At 36.6% G+C, this 17,662-nt stretch overlaps 1 protein-coding gene and 1 pseudogene across 1 annotated transcript; one reads left to right on the top strand and one right to left on the bottom strand.

The window, feature by feature from the left end:
• Positions 1 to 2,504: 2,504 nt before the first annotated feature.
• On the top strand, positions 2,505 to 3,834 carry LOC143581366 (cytosolic sulfotransferase 15 pseudogene; annotated as a pseudogene).
• Positions 3,835 to 4,795: 961 nt separating this feature from the next.
• Positions 4,796 to 8,130, bottom strand: LOC143581357 (fructose-bisphosphate aldolase 1, cytoplasmic-like). The gene is made up of 3 exons (XM_077064180.1): positions 8,080 to 8,130; positions 6,781 to 7,008; positions 4,796 to 5,827 (listed from the first exon to the last, which is right to left on the bottom strand). Exons 1-3 carry the CDS (start codon positions 8,105 to 8,107, stop codon positions 5,007 to 5,009), a joined length of 1,077 nt encoding a protein of 358 aa, XP_076920295.1. The 5' UTR covers positions 8,108 to 8,130; the 3' UTR covers positions 4,796 to 5,006.
• Between the last annotated feature and the right edge of the window lie 9,532 nt (positions 8,131 to 17,662).

The following is a 17,662-nucleotide window of genomic DNA, read 5'->3' as shown; positions in this document are numbered from 1 at the left end:
TATGGATACGATTCAGTGATTTGTACTTTTAAGGGGTGTTTGGGATTGCTTATTTTCATCAACTTATAACTTATTAACTTTTTGAAAAGTAATAAGGTGTTTGGGGTTGCTTATATTGTGAGAGGAAAAGTTCCATAAGTTACACTTTTGTAACTTACTAACTTAATGAAAAGTTATAAGGAGGTAAATAAGGAATCCCAAACACCCCCTAATGTCCGACTTTTAGAAATAATAAATAAAGTAATATTTAAATAAACTTTGTTATTTAATTTACGTTGAATAAGTCATAAATTAATAATAGAGATGGTAGGCTTAAATGGGTGTGGACCTAACAATAACCATGGAATTAGTAACTAATGGGCCTAAGGTCCATGAGCTAAGGGTATAAATACACCTTAAACCTTCCTTAAAACCCTAGATCTCATATTTCATACCTTTCCATTTTTACCAACACACACCCTCCTTACTTTGAAACCCGAGAACGAGATCCAAGTCATTTTAGTGATTCTCGCATCCAAACGACAAGGAGGGAGAATCAAGATCTAGCTCGTGTCAAGACCAAACACTAAACCGGATTTCGCTAGAGGTACGTTTGTAGTGTAAAGGTGGGCCATTTGATGTCGGTTCTCCATGAAAATTAGTAGAACCTTAGATCGGGGCCTAAAGGTTTATAAAAATATAAACTTGACGTTAAAATATGAACTTTAGGGGTCGTTTATATTTCTAGATCTAGCAAAAATGGATCTTAAGAATTGATAAAGGTTCAAACTTTATTGAGTATAATACTAGAAATAATAATAATAATAATAATAATAATAATAATAACATCTCTTATGAGAAAGAAAAAAAAGAATGGAGAAAAGAAGAAAGAAGAAAGAAAGGAAAAGGAAAAGGAAAGAAGACGGAAAAGGAAAGGAAACTGGGAAATCCACTATAAGAATCAATCAAATGAATGAAGTAACAAACTTAGTGGAATGGTAAAGTGGTTAAGACATGGGAATGTGGGCGAGACGTCGCAGGTTCGAATCCCGGCTCACGCGAAATAATTTTTTTAAGTGAATAGGAAGAAGCAAACTAGGTCATGCGATGCGAACTGAGCCATGCAATGCAAGCTGGGCCATTCCTAGTTAATCCAAGATAATCCAACAAAATAAACCAAACCAACCAACCTCATCACCTCCGTATGACCCGATATATTTTTAAGATAAATAATCCATTAAATGTGTTAAAGGAAAGGAACATATTATTAATAAAGAAGAGAAATATATATATAATAAGGAGAGAATATGAACGCGAAATAAAGACCGTCATTAAAAAAAGTTATTTCGCTAGATTTGTTAGCCCAAACAAATGAGCCTGGCATATCAAGTATGCTAGATGAATAAATACACATTTAATTAATTATGTTAGTACATGGTTAAATGATGAATATATATATATGTTAAACAGTTAGCCGTGCACAACTCAAGAAGAGAATTACTATTAACGGGGAGCGTAACAGGATCCAGGTGAGTTCTAGCCCCTTTTATGTGTTATGTTTTCGGGGCTGTGTGCATACTACGATGTGTTTAGATTTATACACTTAACTTAAATGGTAAATGTGTATTAGATATATGTTTGCGTATGAATGCGAATGGTATGAATTGTTAAACTAGTATGCACGTAGTTGCTATATTGGTATGATTGAAGGAAGTAGAAAGGAAATGTAACGAAGGTAGAATTGTATGATATGTTAGATGGCACCGGGCCCTAATAATAACCGAGGTACGTAGGGACTGGACCCTTATAATATCCAAGGTAAGTAGGGACTAGAATCTGAGGATATCTAAGGTAGGAAGGACACCGGATCCTTATTAATTCCGAGGTATCTAGGGTGGGTCTGGACCCTTATAATATCCAAGGTAAATGAGGACCGGATCTTTATAGTATCCGAGGTATGTGGTCAGTAAGAAGTATGAATGTATGAATGTATGTATGTATGTATGATTGAATGATAGACGCACAGGTAAGTATTAATACGTATCTTCAGACGGTATGGGTAAGTAAGTGAATGTAATGTATGTTAATTAACTATAACTCACTCAGCGTAGCTGACTTTTAGTATGCACGCAGGAAAGTAGAATGAGATAAGTTGTTTGATGAGGACACGTGGCAAATAAGAGGAAGACTGGCATCGCTATGAAGAGAAGACACCCGTGTCGTTTATGTTTTATGTTGAAGACTTATGTTATGTTATTTTAAGACAAGATGTTTATGATATGTATGAATGAATGATTTTTATTCCGCGAAATGTTTTAATTAACTCTGATTTTACGAATTATGTGAATGAGTAAGTCTAACCAGCGTGAAAGTAGGGCACCCGGGTCGGGGGCCTTACACCCCCTTAACATGTTTATGTGTTGATACATTTAAATAGTCGATTTAGACCTAATTCTCACCATTAAAATAAAAGAAAATCATTTGGTCTATAAATAAGAATATATAGTTTAATTAATAATCTTTAAATGTTGATGCCTATAGCTCCTTATAATTTCTCTCTTCCTTCTTCTATAGCTAAATGTAGTAATGAAGAAGACGTAAAGGCGAATATGGCCCTCATCTTTGATAGATATAAAAAGATGCTTGCAAAACTTCCAAAGGAGAAAGGTTGGATGTCCAAAAACCTTTACATGTACCGAAGCTTTTGGCATCAATCGAAGCTTAGAATCGGATCGGTTGAAACCCTCATGGCCTTACAATACACTTTCAAAGCTCATCCAACCGATATCTATTTGGTCACACTGCCTAAAACTGACACAACATGGCTCAAGGCGCTCATGTTGCTTTGGTAAACAAAAACAAACATAAAATTAACGGTCTTTCAACTCACTCTCTACTCGTCTCCAACCCCCATGTTTGTTTACCCTTCCTTGATGTCGAAGTGTATAGAAACACTCCTACTTATGAGGATGAGCATTCGCCACGTCTCTTTGCTACCATATCCTACATTCATTGCCTCAATCCATTGTTGATTGTAGGAGTCGCATAGTTTACTTATGTAGAAACCCCAAAGATGTTTTGGTATCTATGTTTCATTTTGCAAATAAGATAAGGGACAAATTGATACGATCCTATCCATGACCGACCCAACATGGGATCAATATTTGGACTAGTTTTGTTTATTTTACGTTTGATTGTTTAGTTTAGTTGTCACATGTTTAATTTAGTTGTTTGTCTTGCATGTTAGGAAGTTAGGAAGTAGTGGTGTTGCATGCATGTCCTTAAAATAAGCTAGTGGAGTAGTAGAGTAGTTTTGCATTCAAGTTCTGCATATTTAATTGTGTAATTCCCTTTTGAAAAGTTAATGAAAGAAAAATATAGAATTTGGCAGCAATGTCTTATTCACTTCTTCTCTAAATTCTTGGGAGTGTTTGCCTGCTACAAAAGGCTAAAACGGGAGATTGACCATCTCGAATCGGTTCTTATCACAAATCATGTGGTCCATGACATTCGTAGAGGCTTTTGAGTTATTTAGTAAAGGCATCATGCCAAGTGGACCTTATTGGGATCATTTGAAAGGGTGGTACCATAAGGTTGGCATAGAACACCCGGAAAATATTTTATTCTTAACGTATGAGGACATGATAATAGATACCATGAATAATGTGAAGCGACTTGCAAAGTTCCTGGATTGCCCCTTCACTGAGGAAGAAGAAACCGAAGGTTTGGTGCAAGAAATTATTAACTTGTGTAGTTTTGAAAATCTAAATGGACACTGGGTCAACCGATGAGATGAATCGTACTTTGGATGAAATTACTGAAGAAAAGTTTAATGGTTTAAATATCTTTTCCTAGTGTGGTTAATTGGGTAAAGAGTAAGAATTTCCATCCCCATTCAAGATTTATTTAGCATTGACACATATCGTGTGTTATTTCTGCATGAGTGAAGCTTTTTCCTTCTCACATCATGTAAAAGGTATGTAGTGCCATGTTAAACATCATTGACACATATCGTGTGTTATTTCTGTGTGAGTGAATTTTCCTTCTCACATCATGTAAAAGTATGTAGTGCCATAAAGTATGTGCTACTATGCTCGTAATAAATGTTGCAATTTATTTGTTATTTTGGGGAGCAAACGGGTTTTGTTCTTCAGGCATAATTTAGACCTGGTCAGTCCTGAGACCCGATAAACATCTCCAGAATACCCGGACATAAAAATCACTAAAAGTATTACCATTCAAGTCTTATTATTAAGTATAAAGGAACCAGTTATACAATCCCATACGTAGGGCTGTTCAAAAAGCTCGAGGCTCAAAGCTCGGGCTCGTGGCTCGCACAATAAAAGCTCGAATAAAACTAGCTACAAAAAGGTTATTTGAAACATCCTGAGCTGATTTGAGTCATTAAGCGAGCCAAAATCGACCCAGGCTCGGCTCGAGTCATGGTTCGGCTCGTTGTCTCGATCTTAAGCTCGTTTAACTTCAAAATCAAGCTAAAGCCTAGCTAAGTTGCCTCGTTTAATTTCGAGCCCTAGATCGAAACTACCCTGGCTCGACTCGTAAACAGCCCTATCCCATAGTCAAAACGTCAACAGTTTTCTCTTAACTAAAACTAACCCACAAAACTAAGTGCTCAAATTTCCATCCAAGTCAATTTTGACCTTTCGGGTTAAACATGCCGCTTATATCATGATAATTAGTTTACATGGGTAATATGAGGTCATGTTGTAATTCTACAACGTCCTGCGTCCGAGCTTTAATGTTTGGACCCAAATGGTTTAAGACTTTTACGTGGCTAAGTGATTCTTCACCAAAATACCAACAAAAAATGAAACACTGCATATAAAACTTCCAAGAGAAGCAAATGTTTCCATGCTTATTAAAACTAAACCATACTCACCGTACTAGGATTAAACCACAAGTTCAAAACCAAAAACAAACATAAAAATAGTTCCAGAACATCAAATCCGCCTCATCCAACAAAATTATCTGCAAAACATAGTACTGAAGAATTACCAAACCGAAGCTTAGTACTTGTAGTCCTTAACATGGAGGCTCTCAGATGCACCTTCGCTCAAACCCGAACCACCCTGATACTTTCCAAGGGTTGCCTCTGAGTTGGCCTTGCACCGTGCAAGAAACGCAGCCTGAGCTTTCGGCACATTCTCTTCTTTCCCAGCCCATGCCTTGAGGGTGCTTTGTTGTAGGGCACGCCCGAATGAAAAAGACAAGGACCACGGCTTCTTGCCCGTGTACTGGTTCATGGCATTGAGGTTGACAGTAGCCTCTTCCTCACTCTGACCACCTGACAAGAAGACAACAGCTGGGACCGCAGCAGGCATGGTTCGTTGCAAAGCGCGAACAGTGTACTCAGCAACAGCTTCAGGTGTAACCTTCTTGGCATCAGACCCAGGGGTGACCATGTTGGGTTTCAAAAGGGTGCCCTCAAGAAGAACATGGTGGTCATTAAGAGCTTTGTAGCAGGCGGCTAGAACACGCTCTGTTACATCAGCACACTTGTTGATGTCGTGGGGTCCGTCCACAAGAATCTCAGGCTCTACAATTGGGACCAAACCATTCTCTTGGCAGATGATAGCGTACCTAGCTAGCCCATTGGCGTTCTCGTTGATGGCTAGCTGTGATGGCTCGTTCGGGCCGATCTTCAGAACTGCACGCCACTTGGCAAACCGGGCACCAGCAGCATAGTACTGGGCACACCTTTGGCCTAGACCGTCTAGACCTTGAGTTGTGGTCTCACCGTTTGTTCCAGCTAGCTCGACGGTACCCTTGTCAACCTTGATACCAGGGAGGACTCCAGCTTCCTTCATGACATCAACAAATGGCTTACCTGCAAACGTTTGTTTATATTAGATCTCAAAACAAATGACAGAAAACAATTTACTAAGTGCAACTAAAATGCAAATCAATAAATAAATAAATAGCATTGGTAAATATGTTTTTATATTGTTACGAATTGCATTGTTTTTTGACTAATAACAAGAATACAGACTTTAAAACGGTTAAATAAACACGCATAGCACACATCTTGGTTTTAAAACGTTCACATAAATGTGCAAAAACATGAAAAAAACAATATTTGACCGAAATAAGCGAGATCTCCACACTCAAAACAAAAAACAAGGGTTTGGTTTTATGTTTTAGTAAAAATAGAATATAGCGGTTCGCTTTGGTTTTGCATGAAATTAGAACCAAAAAAACTGAGCTGAACCAAATGTATGAACTTTCATTTTTAGTTTCGAATGGTGGCTAATTTATAAGAATAAAATCAACATTGTAACCCATAAAAAATTAGCTGAATTGTATAACAATGGATAATCGTTAATGTACAAAAAAACATTTACCCCCATATTCATTTTTATCTCAAATTCTTTTTATTTCTAAAATTTCAAGCCCAAATAATAAAACCAAAGAAACAAAAACCAAACCAAAACCAAAAACAGAAACAGAAACCAAACTATTTCCAAAACTTAACACCAAAAATTTAGTTTAGTTCAGTTTGAGCACCAAATTGGCATAAACCAACCCACGGCCCACCCAAACCAATTTGGGTAAAAATTGATCAAATTAGGGTATGTAAACAATCAACGGGATGAATAAATTATTAACAAAAGACATGTAAGAAGATGAGACAAATGCAGCTTTTGATAACTAAAAACTTATTTGATTGTACATAGAGCAATGTCTCAAATAAATGAAGCTTTTTAAACCAATTTTAAACTGACAAAAAGTAAATGGCATACTGCCAATTTCTGGCACTTTCCACAAATTTTATATGAATACCTGCAGCAGTCTTCTGGTATAGGGTTTCCTCAAAGAGAATAACTCCACTGAGGTACTGAAGAGCACCAGGGGTGCAGAAGAGAAGTTCACGAAGAGCTCTCCTGTTTGACTCAACATTCTCAACATTGATGCTTGATAGACGCTTTCCAATAGTGCCAGTTGACTCATCAGCAGCAAGAATACCCTTGCCAGGTGTACCAATGTAAGCAGCATTGGCAATCAACTCATCTGATAAAAAATAAAAAAGGATTAGCTATAAACAAATCTGCATTTATTCTAAATCAACTACTTAAATCTAATAACACATAAACAAGCTGCAAATACAAATCTATAAAATTATCTCAAAATCCAAATCTATATTAATAAAACGAGTAACAGCAACTATTCAACACAGCAAATGCAGAAACAAGTTTGAGCTGGCAAAAATTAGGTATAAATGTAAAGAGAACAGTAGATCTAATACACAGAATAAAAATCAGAACATTAAATTAAATAAATAAATGTCAAAACTGAAATTTTTCATCCAGCAGCAACAAATCATATCAACAATTATTATCAAATAAGCAAATCAGCAGTCATTCAACGTCAACATATCTCCACTTCGAAATTACAAAACAAACCAATAAAACTAATAACAGCGAATATCCAAACCAACGATTACAAAAATAGATCAAAAACAGATAAAAACAAGGTCTAAGTCGACTATCTGAACCTAATAAAACAAAAAACAAATTATATACACAAATCACCGAATCAGATCCATAATAAAACCTAAAAAAAGTCAATCAGATCAATACAGAAATTGACGAAAATGAAGAAACATATACAGAATCGATAACAGAAGACTGAACAGACTGAGATTATACTACTAACAGCAATTATTCAACCCAGCGATTACAGAAACAGATAAAAAAAATTAGGTCTAAATAAACTGCTTGAAGTTAACTTAAACAAGTTAAAACAAAAAATCAGATCCATAATCACACAGCAAAGTCTAAAAACCTAAACAAAGTCAATCAAAACAGTAGATCTACCCAAAAATGAACGAAAAAATCACTAACAGTTATTATTCAATTCAACACAACGATTGGAAAAACAGATAAAAGCTGGTGAGAATTAGGTCTAAATCGACTATTTGATTCTAATAGCAAATAAAACAACTTAAAAAAAAAATCGGATCCATCTTATAAACCTAATCGAAGTCAATGAAAACAGTAGATCAAAGCAGAAACTGACGAAAAAACAGATGCGTATAGAGAATTGAAAGCGGAGATAGATTAAAGATGGAGATTATTATACCCGCATACTTTCCTGTGTAGGCAGACATGGTGAAGAATTAAGAGATCTTAGGGGAGAGAGTTGAAGGTAGGTGAAAAAGAGAGTGAGTTGAGGGTTTAGTATTTAAAGGAATAAAAAAAAAAGTAAAATTATAAATAAGAAAAGTTAAGTTTACATAAAAACAACCTATTTTGCTAAGTAAGTTTCAAATTCTCCATTTTGGTGAATATTTATTCCTCCCACTCCATTTTGGTTAAAGACTCCGTTAAAATCATGGTTTTGGTGCCACATATGTTTGATTGGTCCACGTGACAGCACGTGGTTGTGTCACATTAACCTTGTTTTTATGTTATTTTATTGGTCTTATAATTTTTTTTATTATTTAGCGTTGATACCCTAAATACCAATCAAAATCGTGTTAGTTCATCACTGTGACGTGTAATCTTTTTTTCTTTTTTCTTTGCCACAGGGTTTGTGTGTGTGTGTGTGTGTGTGTTTTTATGTTTTCAATATGTTACTTTGTATTTGGGCATAAACAAATTTATTTTTAGACTAATATATTTTTTTTAGTTTAGTTCTTGTTCTTATGTTTAGCCTTAATTCTTATCGACTAGCTAAAAGGAAAGAGAGGTGGTATCACTGCCTCAAATCTGGCGTCTCACACAAGAAACAGGCTAAGAGGCAGTTTTCGGGTTTTGTTACCATTTTGCCCCTGGGCTAAATCTCTTTTAAATGATGAATTATTAGATGATAATAATGTGTACGATTATAAATGGAAAGCAAATCAATGATGAATTGAAAATTAAGTATCATACTAGTTTTTATGTCCACGAAGGAATATACTTGCAGGATATGCTACTTATTTTTAGAGGAAAATTCCTAAAATAGTCTCTTTTAGAGGGAGAGACCCAAAATAGCCTTTTTTTTTAAATCTTTTATAATTTCGACTGTCAAAACGCATTGGGAAAGATAAAAATAAAGAAGAGATTTCGAAAGAAAATGAGGTAAAAAAAGAGATTTGGGGAAATAATGTCGGTAAAGTCCAAATTATTTGTAATCTTGGAGCAAAAGTTCAAATTTTTCAAAAATATTTTTACTCAAAAAAATCGTCTTGAGAGACTGTTTTTTTATGTTTCCTATCTTTCCCATCCAAATTTTCAAATTCTTGAAAAAAATATATTTTTTGCGATTATACCCCTGAATCACCACCACCACCTTGAACCACCACCATCATCGACGCCGTCGGCCCCACCCCATCACCACCACCGTCACTACCACCATAGCCACCTCCACCACCACCACCGTCGTCGCCCCTACCCCATCACCACCACCGCACCCATCACCGTCGTCGCCCCTACCCCATCACCACCACCGTTGCACCTTACCATCTAACCACATCATAACCTCCATCACAAACACACAATACCCGATAAGATTTTATACATGCATTCTCAACAAGGCGGATACCGGTACGCTGGAGAGCCACCTTTACTACCTTGCACGCCGAACGGTTCTTGAGATGTTGAAAGACAGAGGATGTGATGTTGATGAGTCGGAGTTGACTCGGTCGGTTTCTGAGTTTCGTGAGGTGGTTGGTGATGTGGCGGAGGGTGGTATTGGTGTTGGTATTGATAAGCTTCGGGTTTGTGTTCCTTTGGTGGCGAAGCCGTGGAAGAAGGTAATGGCGGTTTTGTTAGGGCTTGTGTGGTTGTGATGGAGGTTACGATGTGGTTAGATGGTAAAGCCGGTGCAGCGGTGGTGGTGATGGGGTGGGGGTGACGACAGTAATGGGTGCAGCGGTGGTGGAGGCGGCTATGGTGGTGGTGATGGGGTGGGGCCGACGGCGTCGGTGTGCTGGTGGTTCAAGGTGGTGGTGGTGGTTCAGGGGTATAATTGTAAAAAATATATTTTTTCAAGAATTTGAAAATCTGGACGGGAAATATAGGAAACATAAAAAAACAGTCTCTCAAAGACTGTTTTTTGAGTAAAAAAGTTTTTGAAAAACTTGAACTTTTGCTCCAAGATTGCAAATAATTTGTACTTTACCAATATTATTTCCCCAAATCTCGTCTTTTACCTCACTTTCTTTCGAAATCTCGTCTTTATTTTTATCTTTTCTCAATGCGTCTTGACCATCCAAATTATAAAAAAATTTGAGGAAAAAAGAGCTATTTTGGGACCCCTCTCTCTAAAAGAGACTATTTTAGGAATTTTCCCTATTTTTAGGCTAAATATTTTTTAAATAATAATTTATTTGATGATAATATTGTAATCTTGTAAAAATGAAAAGTAAATCAATGTTGCACCCAAATTTAATTATTATACAGGAAAAAATTAAAATTTTTGTCCTTTTGAATATCTAAAATTACGGGCCGAGTCTTTTTTGAAAATGACTTTCACTCTCTATATTTTATATACGTTTTTGTTTCGATTTTAGTCCTTTACACTATGGTTATCCAAAAACTCAGTTAAATTTTGGCTTATGCCAAACATATAAGAGCATAAAGGTAAATTCCACTCCTAAAATGAAATACTCCTCATTTTTAAAAACAAAATAAATTAAAGTTGTTACTTGTTACTTTAAAAACAAAATAAATACTCAAACAGACAAATTGTTTAGATTATTATTTGTTATTTTAAATTGTTGTATTGGTTACTTGAACAACTTGTACATGATATTTGAATGAATGAGAATGAATTGATTAATTATTGTCACTAATGTCATGTGTTCATGTCTAATCAGACGTTGCGCTCCGTCATGTTCCGCCGCCTTTTGGTCGGGGTGTGACATCGAATCACAAAAATAACTAATAGTAACGATTGTGGGTACATGACTATATATTGTACCACGCACTCTTTATTCTGATGATGATGATGATGATGATGACGATGATGATGAAGATGATTACGACAATAATCATCATATTATTCATTCTTTAATCACCATCAAGAATTTAAAAAATTAAAGAGGGCAACACAAATTGATACACAAGGTTTACGACTCAAAGTGTGGATCACTTATGCCATAGTCGATGGATGAATCAAATTTGAAGAACCAAGCAGCATAGACCACTATTGGTGGACGGTTCAATCATGGATCATGGATCATGGATCATGGATCTGTTGTGTACTATTTTTAGGCAAATGATAATGTTGAACTCAAATTCTTAAGTTAACTATAAGCCTACGCATCTTTGAGTATAAAATAACAATACACATCAATTTAAGGATAAGTGACGCATGTGCTTAAATAGACTTGATTTCAATTATTAATGATGTTTTGTAAAGCTTATAAACACATTTTTAGAAGCTAAATAAACTCATATTTTGACACAGTTGATGAAGAAACACTAAGTGACCCCGGGCAGATTACGGATAATCTGGGGGTTAAATAGATGTTTCCCACGAGGGGTTAGATCCGGCAAAGATGGTTCTTCTGATGACCTGCAAAACAGACACCGTGAGCTCGTCACTGAGAAGGGGGGGTACCTCCTTGTGACCACCCTCCGGCGTGAGAATCAAACTAGATTGCTCTTGAATATAGGTGTATATTAAGAGAATGACTAGAGCAGATATCAGGTAATATATCAAGATATAAGATATGAGATAAGATGATAATACCATTCCAAGGTGTTGGAGTATTTATAGCCGAAGGCTCATCTTCCTCTCGGATGCAGTTGAGGATTGTCCATTGCTATTCAGTGTACTTTCTTTGTTGACTGAAGTGTTGGCTGAACTTCTGTTGGAAGTCTGCCCAATCGTAGATGTGGTGGACCGGTAGACGGTCGAACCACGCTCTGGCTGCTCCAACCAGCGTCATCTGGAACATATAACACCACGTGGGTTCCGTCCAGTTGCTGACGGTTGCCCCCGCTATGAATCTGTTCAAATGATCGTCTGCGTCGGATATACCATCATAAGTGCCGATGTTGGACATCTGTTTGGCACTTTTCAGGGCGATTGCTTCCGCAATGTCCCTTGCGAACTTGGACGTTCCCGCATTTGCAGCCGTTGGTCTAAAGGTCTTGGAGAAGTCACGTGGGTTTCCCCCCACATTCGTCGGTTTGAAGGTTTTTTCGAAATTCCTTCTCGGCTGGAAATCCTTCTCCTTACGCTTCCCTTTCGCCCTATGGCGAGGGTTTGCGTCGGTGTCGTATTCCTGATCATCATCCGAGTACTCGCACTCACTGCTCATGTTGAGCTGTTGTCGAGTGCTTCCAAATTCGTCAGCCTGTTGGATGGAGCGTAAGCGTTCGTCCAACTCAGCTTGGAATTCCTTCTGACGTGCTTCCGCCCACGCTTTAACTTGTTCAAGTGTTTGGCGGGGGAGCCTCATCTGTTGTCTCTCCAACTGGGCATCGGTGAATCCCAGGGAGAAATTGTTTACTGCACTTGCCCCGGCTCGGGTAACCGGGGTAGTGTTCGTAAAATTTACTGCACTTGCCCCGGCTTGGGTAACCGGGGTAATGTTCGTAAATATTGTGTGCTCGTCGGTGTTCCTCCCAGTAGCTGGGGTTGTGGTTACCGGGGTTTCTTGGTCACTCGTTGGCCTTGGCAACGGAGTAACGTTAACCATCTTTCCAGAAGTTTTGAAAAAACTGAAAAAGAGTAAGTTCTAGCTTTGGTCCCACGGATGGCGCCAATGAAGAAACACTAAGTGACCCCGGGCAGATTACGGATAATCTGGGGGTTAAATAGATGTTTCCCACGAGGGGTTAGATCCGGCAAAGATGGTTCTTCTGATGACCTGCAAAACAGACACCGTGAGCTCGTCACTGAGAAGGGGGGGGGTACCTCCTTGTGACCACCCTCCGGCGTGAGAATCAGACTAGATTGCTCTTGAATATAGGTGTATATTAAGAGAATGACTAGAGCAGATATCAGGTAATATATCAAGATATAAGATATGAGATAAGATGATAATACCATTCCAAGGTGTTGGAGTATTTATAGCCGAAGGTAGGTTTCCAAGCAGGTACAGCCGGCTGAATAGTATTCCTGTTCTACCAACTGTGGGCTACGCACGTGCCATGCTGGTAGTTGGTGGGTAGGCAGCGGCTGATAGTGACCAGGCCGGCTGTGTACTATTCCTTTTCCACCAACTGCAGGCTATGCACGTGGTATGACAGGGGTTGGTGAGTAGGCAGCGGCTAATAGTGACATTAGGTACAAGAGCATGATGCTCGTTGTACTGTTGTCAGTGAGCTGTCGTATCTTTGGTCAGATCTTTTGTCCATACCTCGTCAGGTATAGTACAAAAGATCCTCCAGTATCGTACGGACTGGCTCATTTGGGCGGGAGTTTTCCCGGCTTTGTGCGGGAGTGTTCCCGGCTTGCTCACTCCTTCTTCAGGTGACATTACTGAATTATTTAAGAGTTTAGTGCCTTGTGCGTGTAGCCTTGCTGCGCGGGTAGCCTTCCCTGATGGCTAGCATCCGTTGCTGCGGGAACAGGCGGAGTATGTCGACCATTGGGAGGCTTTTTCTGCGGGAACAGCTTGCGTACTGCGCGTAAGGACGTCACGTCTCTGAGCATGGTGGGTCCTGCGGATCCAGTTGGTTTCTGCGCAGACGTCTCTCTTTAAGGTGGGTCTTGCGAGTTTACCCTTTGCGCAGACGTCCCTCTTGAAGGTGAGTCTTGCGGGTTCAACTGCGCAGACGTCCCTCTTTGAGGTGAGTCTTGCGGGTCCAACTGGGCTCTGCTGGGACCTACCTCTTCAGTTGATTTATAAACTTAATTAACTCACTTTTTATAACTAAATAAAATTAGAATTGATTTATAAACCAAGTTAAATTTTTTATAAAATAATTCAAAGATTATACAATATATTGGTCGATTTAGTGACGAAGTGCTTTAAGGTAAAATATATGTTGCAAAATTAAACATGATCACTAAAATAGGTTTCATTCAATAAGTTTTTGTAACAATAAAAATTTATGAAACAAAATATTTTATATATACTAAATAAGAACTTTTTGTTAACTCACGTTCCTTTACTATTTATAAAATTTATTATTATATTTTAATTGAGTTTGGTAAGCTGTGTTCCACACTCTTCTTACACGTGTTTTACTTATTAAAATTTTAATTCAAGTTAGTTACTGTATAAATTTACATGTCATATTCTTCCTTCTTCTAACAACGGCACTCAACCATCTTCTTCTTCAGTTGCTTAACGGAGATTTCCACCATCAGGAAGTCGGTTGTGACGACAGTTATTACTATATAACAAAAAAAGTTTGGTGTTGCAAGTGCCTTATTGGGCCACTTGACGACACCAAACTATTCCGTAAATTTTGTTTTTGTTTTTTAGTTTAGTCACCATAACGAATGTAACGGAAACCGACCGAACACCAATTGTTTTTAGTTCCGGTATCATAACAAACATGTCGAAAACCGACCGAATTCCCGTTGTCTCACCACCTCAACGTCGGGTTTTACCAGCCCTCTTTTTTACCGACTGATGCCACCATATTGGTCCACCTCAATTTTTATAATTTTCCTGATTTTATTTTTTGTTTTAATTCCGGTATAATAACGCAAGTCACCGAAACCGACTGAATTCGCTCGACTTACCGGCTTAACGCTTGGGTTTTACTACTGTCTGAGTTTTACCGACTCGTCCGACGCAACACGCGAGGTAAAAAACTAGTTGAAACTAAATATAATTTTAAGTAACGATTTAACCATTTGAGATGTGGAATAAGTTTTCATTTTGAAAACATGTCCAAATTATTGAAATTCTCTCTCCAACAAGTCGGGGTTTAATTTTTTCTATTATCGAATGTGTCATGGTCGGGTTGCCAATTTTTTACCGAACATTCTTGTCACGCTTGAAAGAATTATTAGATTAGAAAATAGCATATATTAAAAACAAAAGAGGTACGCATTGGGCATTGCCAATTACTAATCTGGTTTTTTATAGCCCATAGACAAACTTCACATTTTATTTTACTCATAACAATTTGAATCATTAAAAGTAGTTTTCTAGAATAGGTCCAAGTGGCCAATTTTATTTTCTCAACTTTAAATTTTTTATTGTTTATTGTTATAATTAATTTTGATTAATTTGAATCGTTAAAAGTTGTTTTCTATAATAGGTCCAAACGGCTAATTTTATTTTCTCAACTTTAAATTTTTTATTGTTTATTGTTATAATTAATTTTGAGTATGTTTTATTTTTGTCTCGTAACTTTCGGCATATAATGTGCTTAATTTGATCTACATATCAATGTGAGTTTTGTCCAAAACATAGTTGCACGATTAGCACAAGTTATCGAAGCACAGACAAACAAGTTAATAGGGATGGCAATGGGTCGGGTTTGGGTTAGGTTTAGCCATTCCTAAACCCATACCCGATTATGAAAGCTTGTCCCAAACCCGTCGGGTTTTAATCGGGTAATTACCCATCGGGTTTCGGATTTTCCCATCGGGTTTCGGGTTTTCAATCGGGTTTTGTCAAAATACCCATTGGGTATACCCGGCCCAAACCCATCAGGTTTCTATCGAATTTTGACAAAATATAACTAATCAATTACAAATAATGATTACCATAAAATAAAATGTCTCAAATAATTGCTATAACAAGTTTCAACAAATAATATATTTAAAATAGTTAAAGTATACTATATATAAATATAGAAAAAGTTATGTCGGGTACATCGGGTATATAATCGGGTAAATGGGTTAATGTTATCGGGTAATCGGGTAAATTGCAAATCCCAAACCCGTCCCAAACCCACGAAATATTTCAAACCTAATCCCAAACCCTAATGGGTCGGGTATTACCCGTCCCATTTATGTCGGGTTTTCCCTTCGGGTTCAGGTTTCATGGCAAGTCAATAAAGTTTTTCTTTATAGTGTTTTACCTTTTTATTTGAGTTATTACCGTTATGAACTAGTTATTCTTTATAGCAATAGTGGTTTACGTTTTGGTATAAATTTTGTTATTTTACATTTTAACGTGTCGGGAAGGATGAGTTAACGCACCGAATACACATGCACAGTTCAACATTTAGACTCTATTTTTTTGTACGGCGCAACGAGCAAGCCTTAATACTTAGTTCAACTCAGATAATGCACCGTTTACAATAAACTAATAAGAATTATCAAAACTTGATTAAAATAATCAATCAGTTTTTCTTCTACCTCTAAGGAACGGATAAAACATTTTAGTTTTTTTACTTTTTTTATTTTCGATTTATATTTTGAGTTATGAATTTATTATTATTATTTTTGAATATATTTTTGAGTGCTTTTGATTTTAATAGAAAAACCCCTAAAAATTAATTTAAAAAAAATCATAACTCAAATATAAATAAAAAACAAAAAATCTAAAAAAAACTAAAATGTTTCCGTCGTATCCTCGTTAAAAAACAAAAGGAAAAGAAAAACGATTCCAATTCATTTATCAAACGAACACATCAAGAATGCAATTGGATTTCATTCTTTCCAATTCAAATTCCTATTGGAATGTTCATATTCCAAATCCAATTCCTTCCGATTCCAAATCTTATGCAAATTTCAATTCCAATTCCATTCTGTGAAACGAACACGTCCTAAATTTTCATTCATCAATGTTACAACACTCACTATCACTTTCAAAATTTGATTATAAACCAACACTCCCCTTTCCATTATTGCTGACTTTGACCTCATCCCAAAACCTTTCAGAACCGATTTTGACTTGGTATAAATCAACTGTGTCAAATGATCACCAGCACTTTCTCTCCTATGATAAACAAACTCATGATCCATATTCAGCCTTCTCAAAGTGATCTCAACTTAGCTAATTGCATCTTAGCCAGATACAACTACTTTGGTTCAATTAAGTCGCCGTTACTATTAGCCTCTCGCAAGAAAATATATCATTGAGCAAATATGCAAGTTTTAAGGAAAAATTAACAATAACAATACACCAAGTTTGATAAAAGGTTATCATAAAAATATTGACCAATTTAAAATATATGAAGTTTAACTACCCATGTAGCTTAGTCAAATAAGTGTTCATAATTCAAATATCTAAAAGGATCATAGTCAAAATTCAGTAAATTTGAAAATTTGAGTGAGCACATGTCCATCATCCAATTCTTGTCCACTGCTGCAATATACATCCAAGCTCCTAAAATTGAAGAGATAAAAATTCAAATTAGTATCTTTGTAGTTATTAAATTTTCCATATTTTCTTAATTATGTATATGAAGATTAAAATATGATCCGAAATAGCAACACGAGTAATTTGACCACAAAAAGTCAAGCCAATAAGTGAAAAAGTAACTAACTAACAGGGGAACAAGTCAAATTGGTCAACTGTCAAGGGGGTTGAAAGCCGTTCAAAGTGTATTATCAGTGCATACATGATACAACCTCATATATGATTAGATTGAACTAACCGGATTATAACTATAAAACTATTGCTTTTTTAAGAATTTATAATAGCAATTACCATAATGCAGCCTGCCTACACCTTTTTGGTATGATACATAGCAAAATTTGTTTTTATATTCTGTTGTATGTAACATATGCATATAAAAGATATAAATCTGTTTAAAAGCATAACATTACTGTATTATTATATTAATAAACTTAATTGAACAAACACTTA

This window comes from Bidens hawaiensis, unplaced genomic scaffold, assembly GCF_021521415.1.
Source record: "Bidens hawaiensis isolate Kalapana, Puna unplaced genomic scaffold, B.hawaiensis_p1.1 tig00030888_1, whole genome shotgun sequence".
NCBI classification, from domain to species: Eukaryota; Viridiplantae; Streptophyta; class Magnoliopsida; order Asterales; family Asteraceae; genus Bidens; species Bidens hawaiensis.
The sequence above is the reverse complement of the archived record's forward strand: the minus strand, read 5'-3'. Positions and strand labels throughout refer to the sequence as shown.

Coding starts and splice junctions, on each gene's coding strand:
- LOC143581357 (XM_077064180.1), bottom strand. CDS start 8,107: ATGTCTGCCTACACAGGAAAGTATGCGG. Junction 7,009..8,079: donor CTACACAGGAAAGTATGCGG/GTATAATAATCT, acceptor ATTTTTTATCAG/ATGAGTTGATTGCCAATGCT. Junction 5,828..6,780: donor ATACCAGAAGACTGCTGCAG/GTATTCATATAA, acceptor AAACGTTTGCAG/GTAAGCCATTTGTTGATGTC.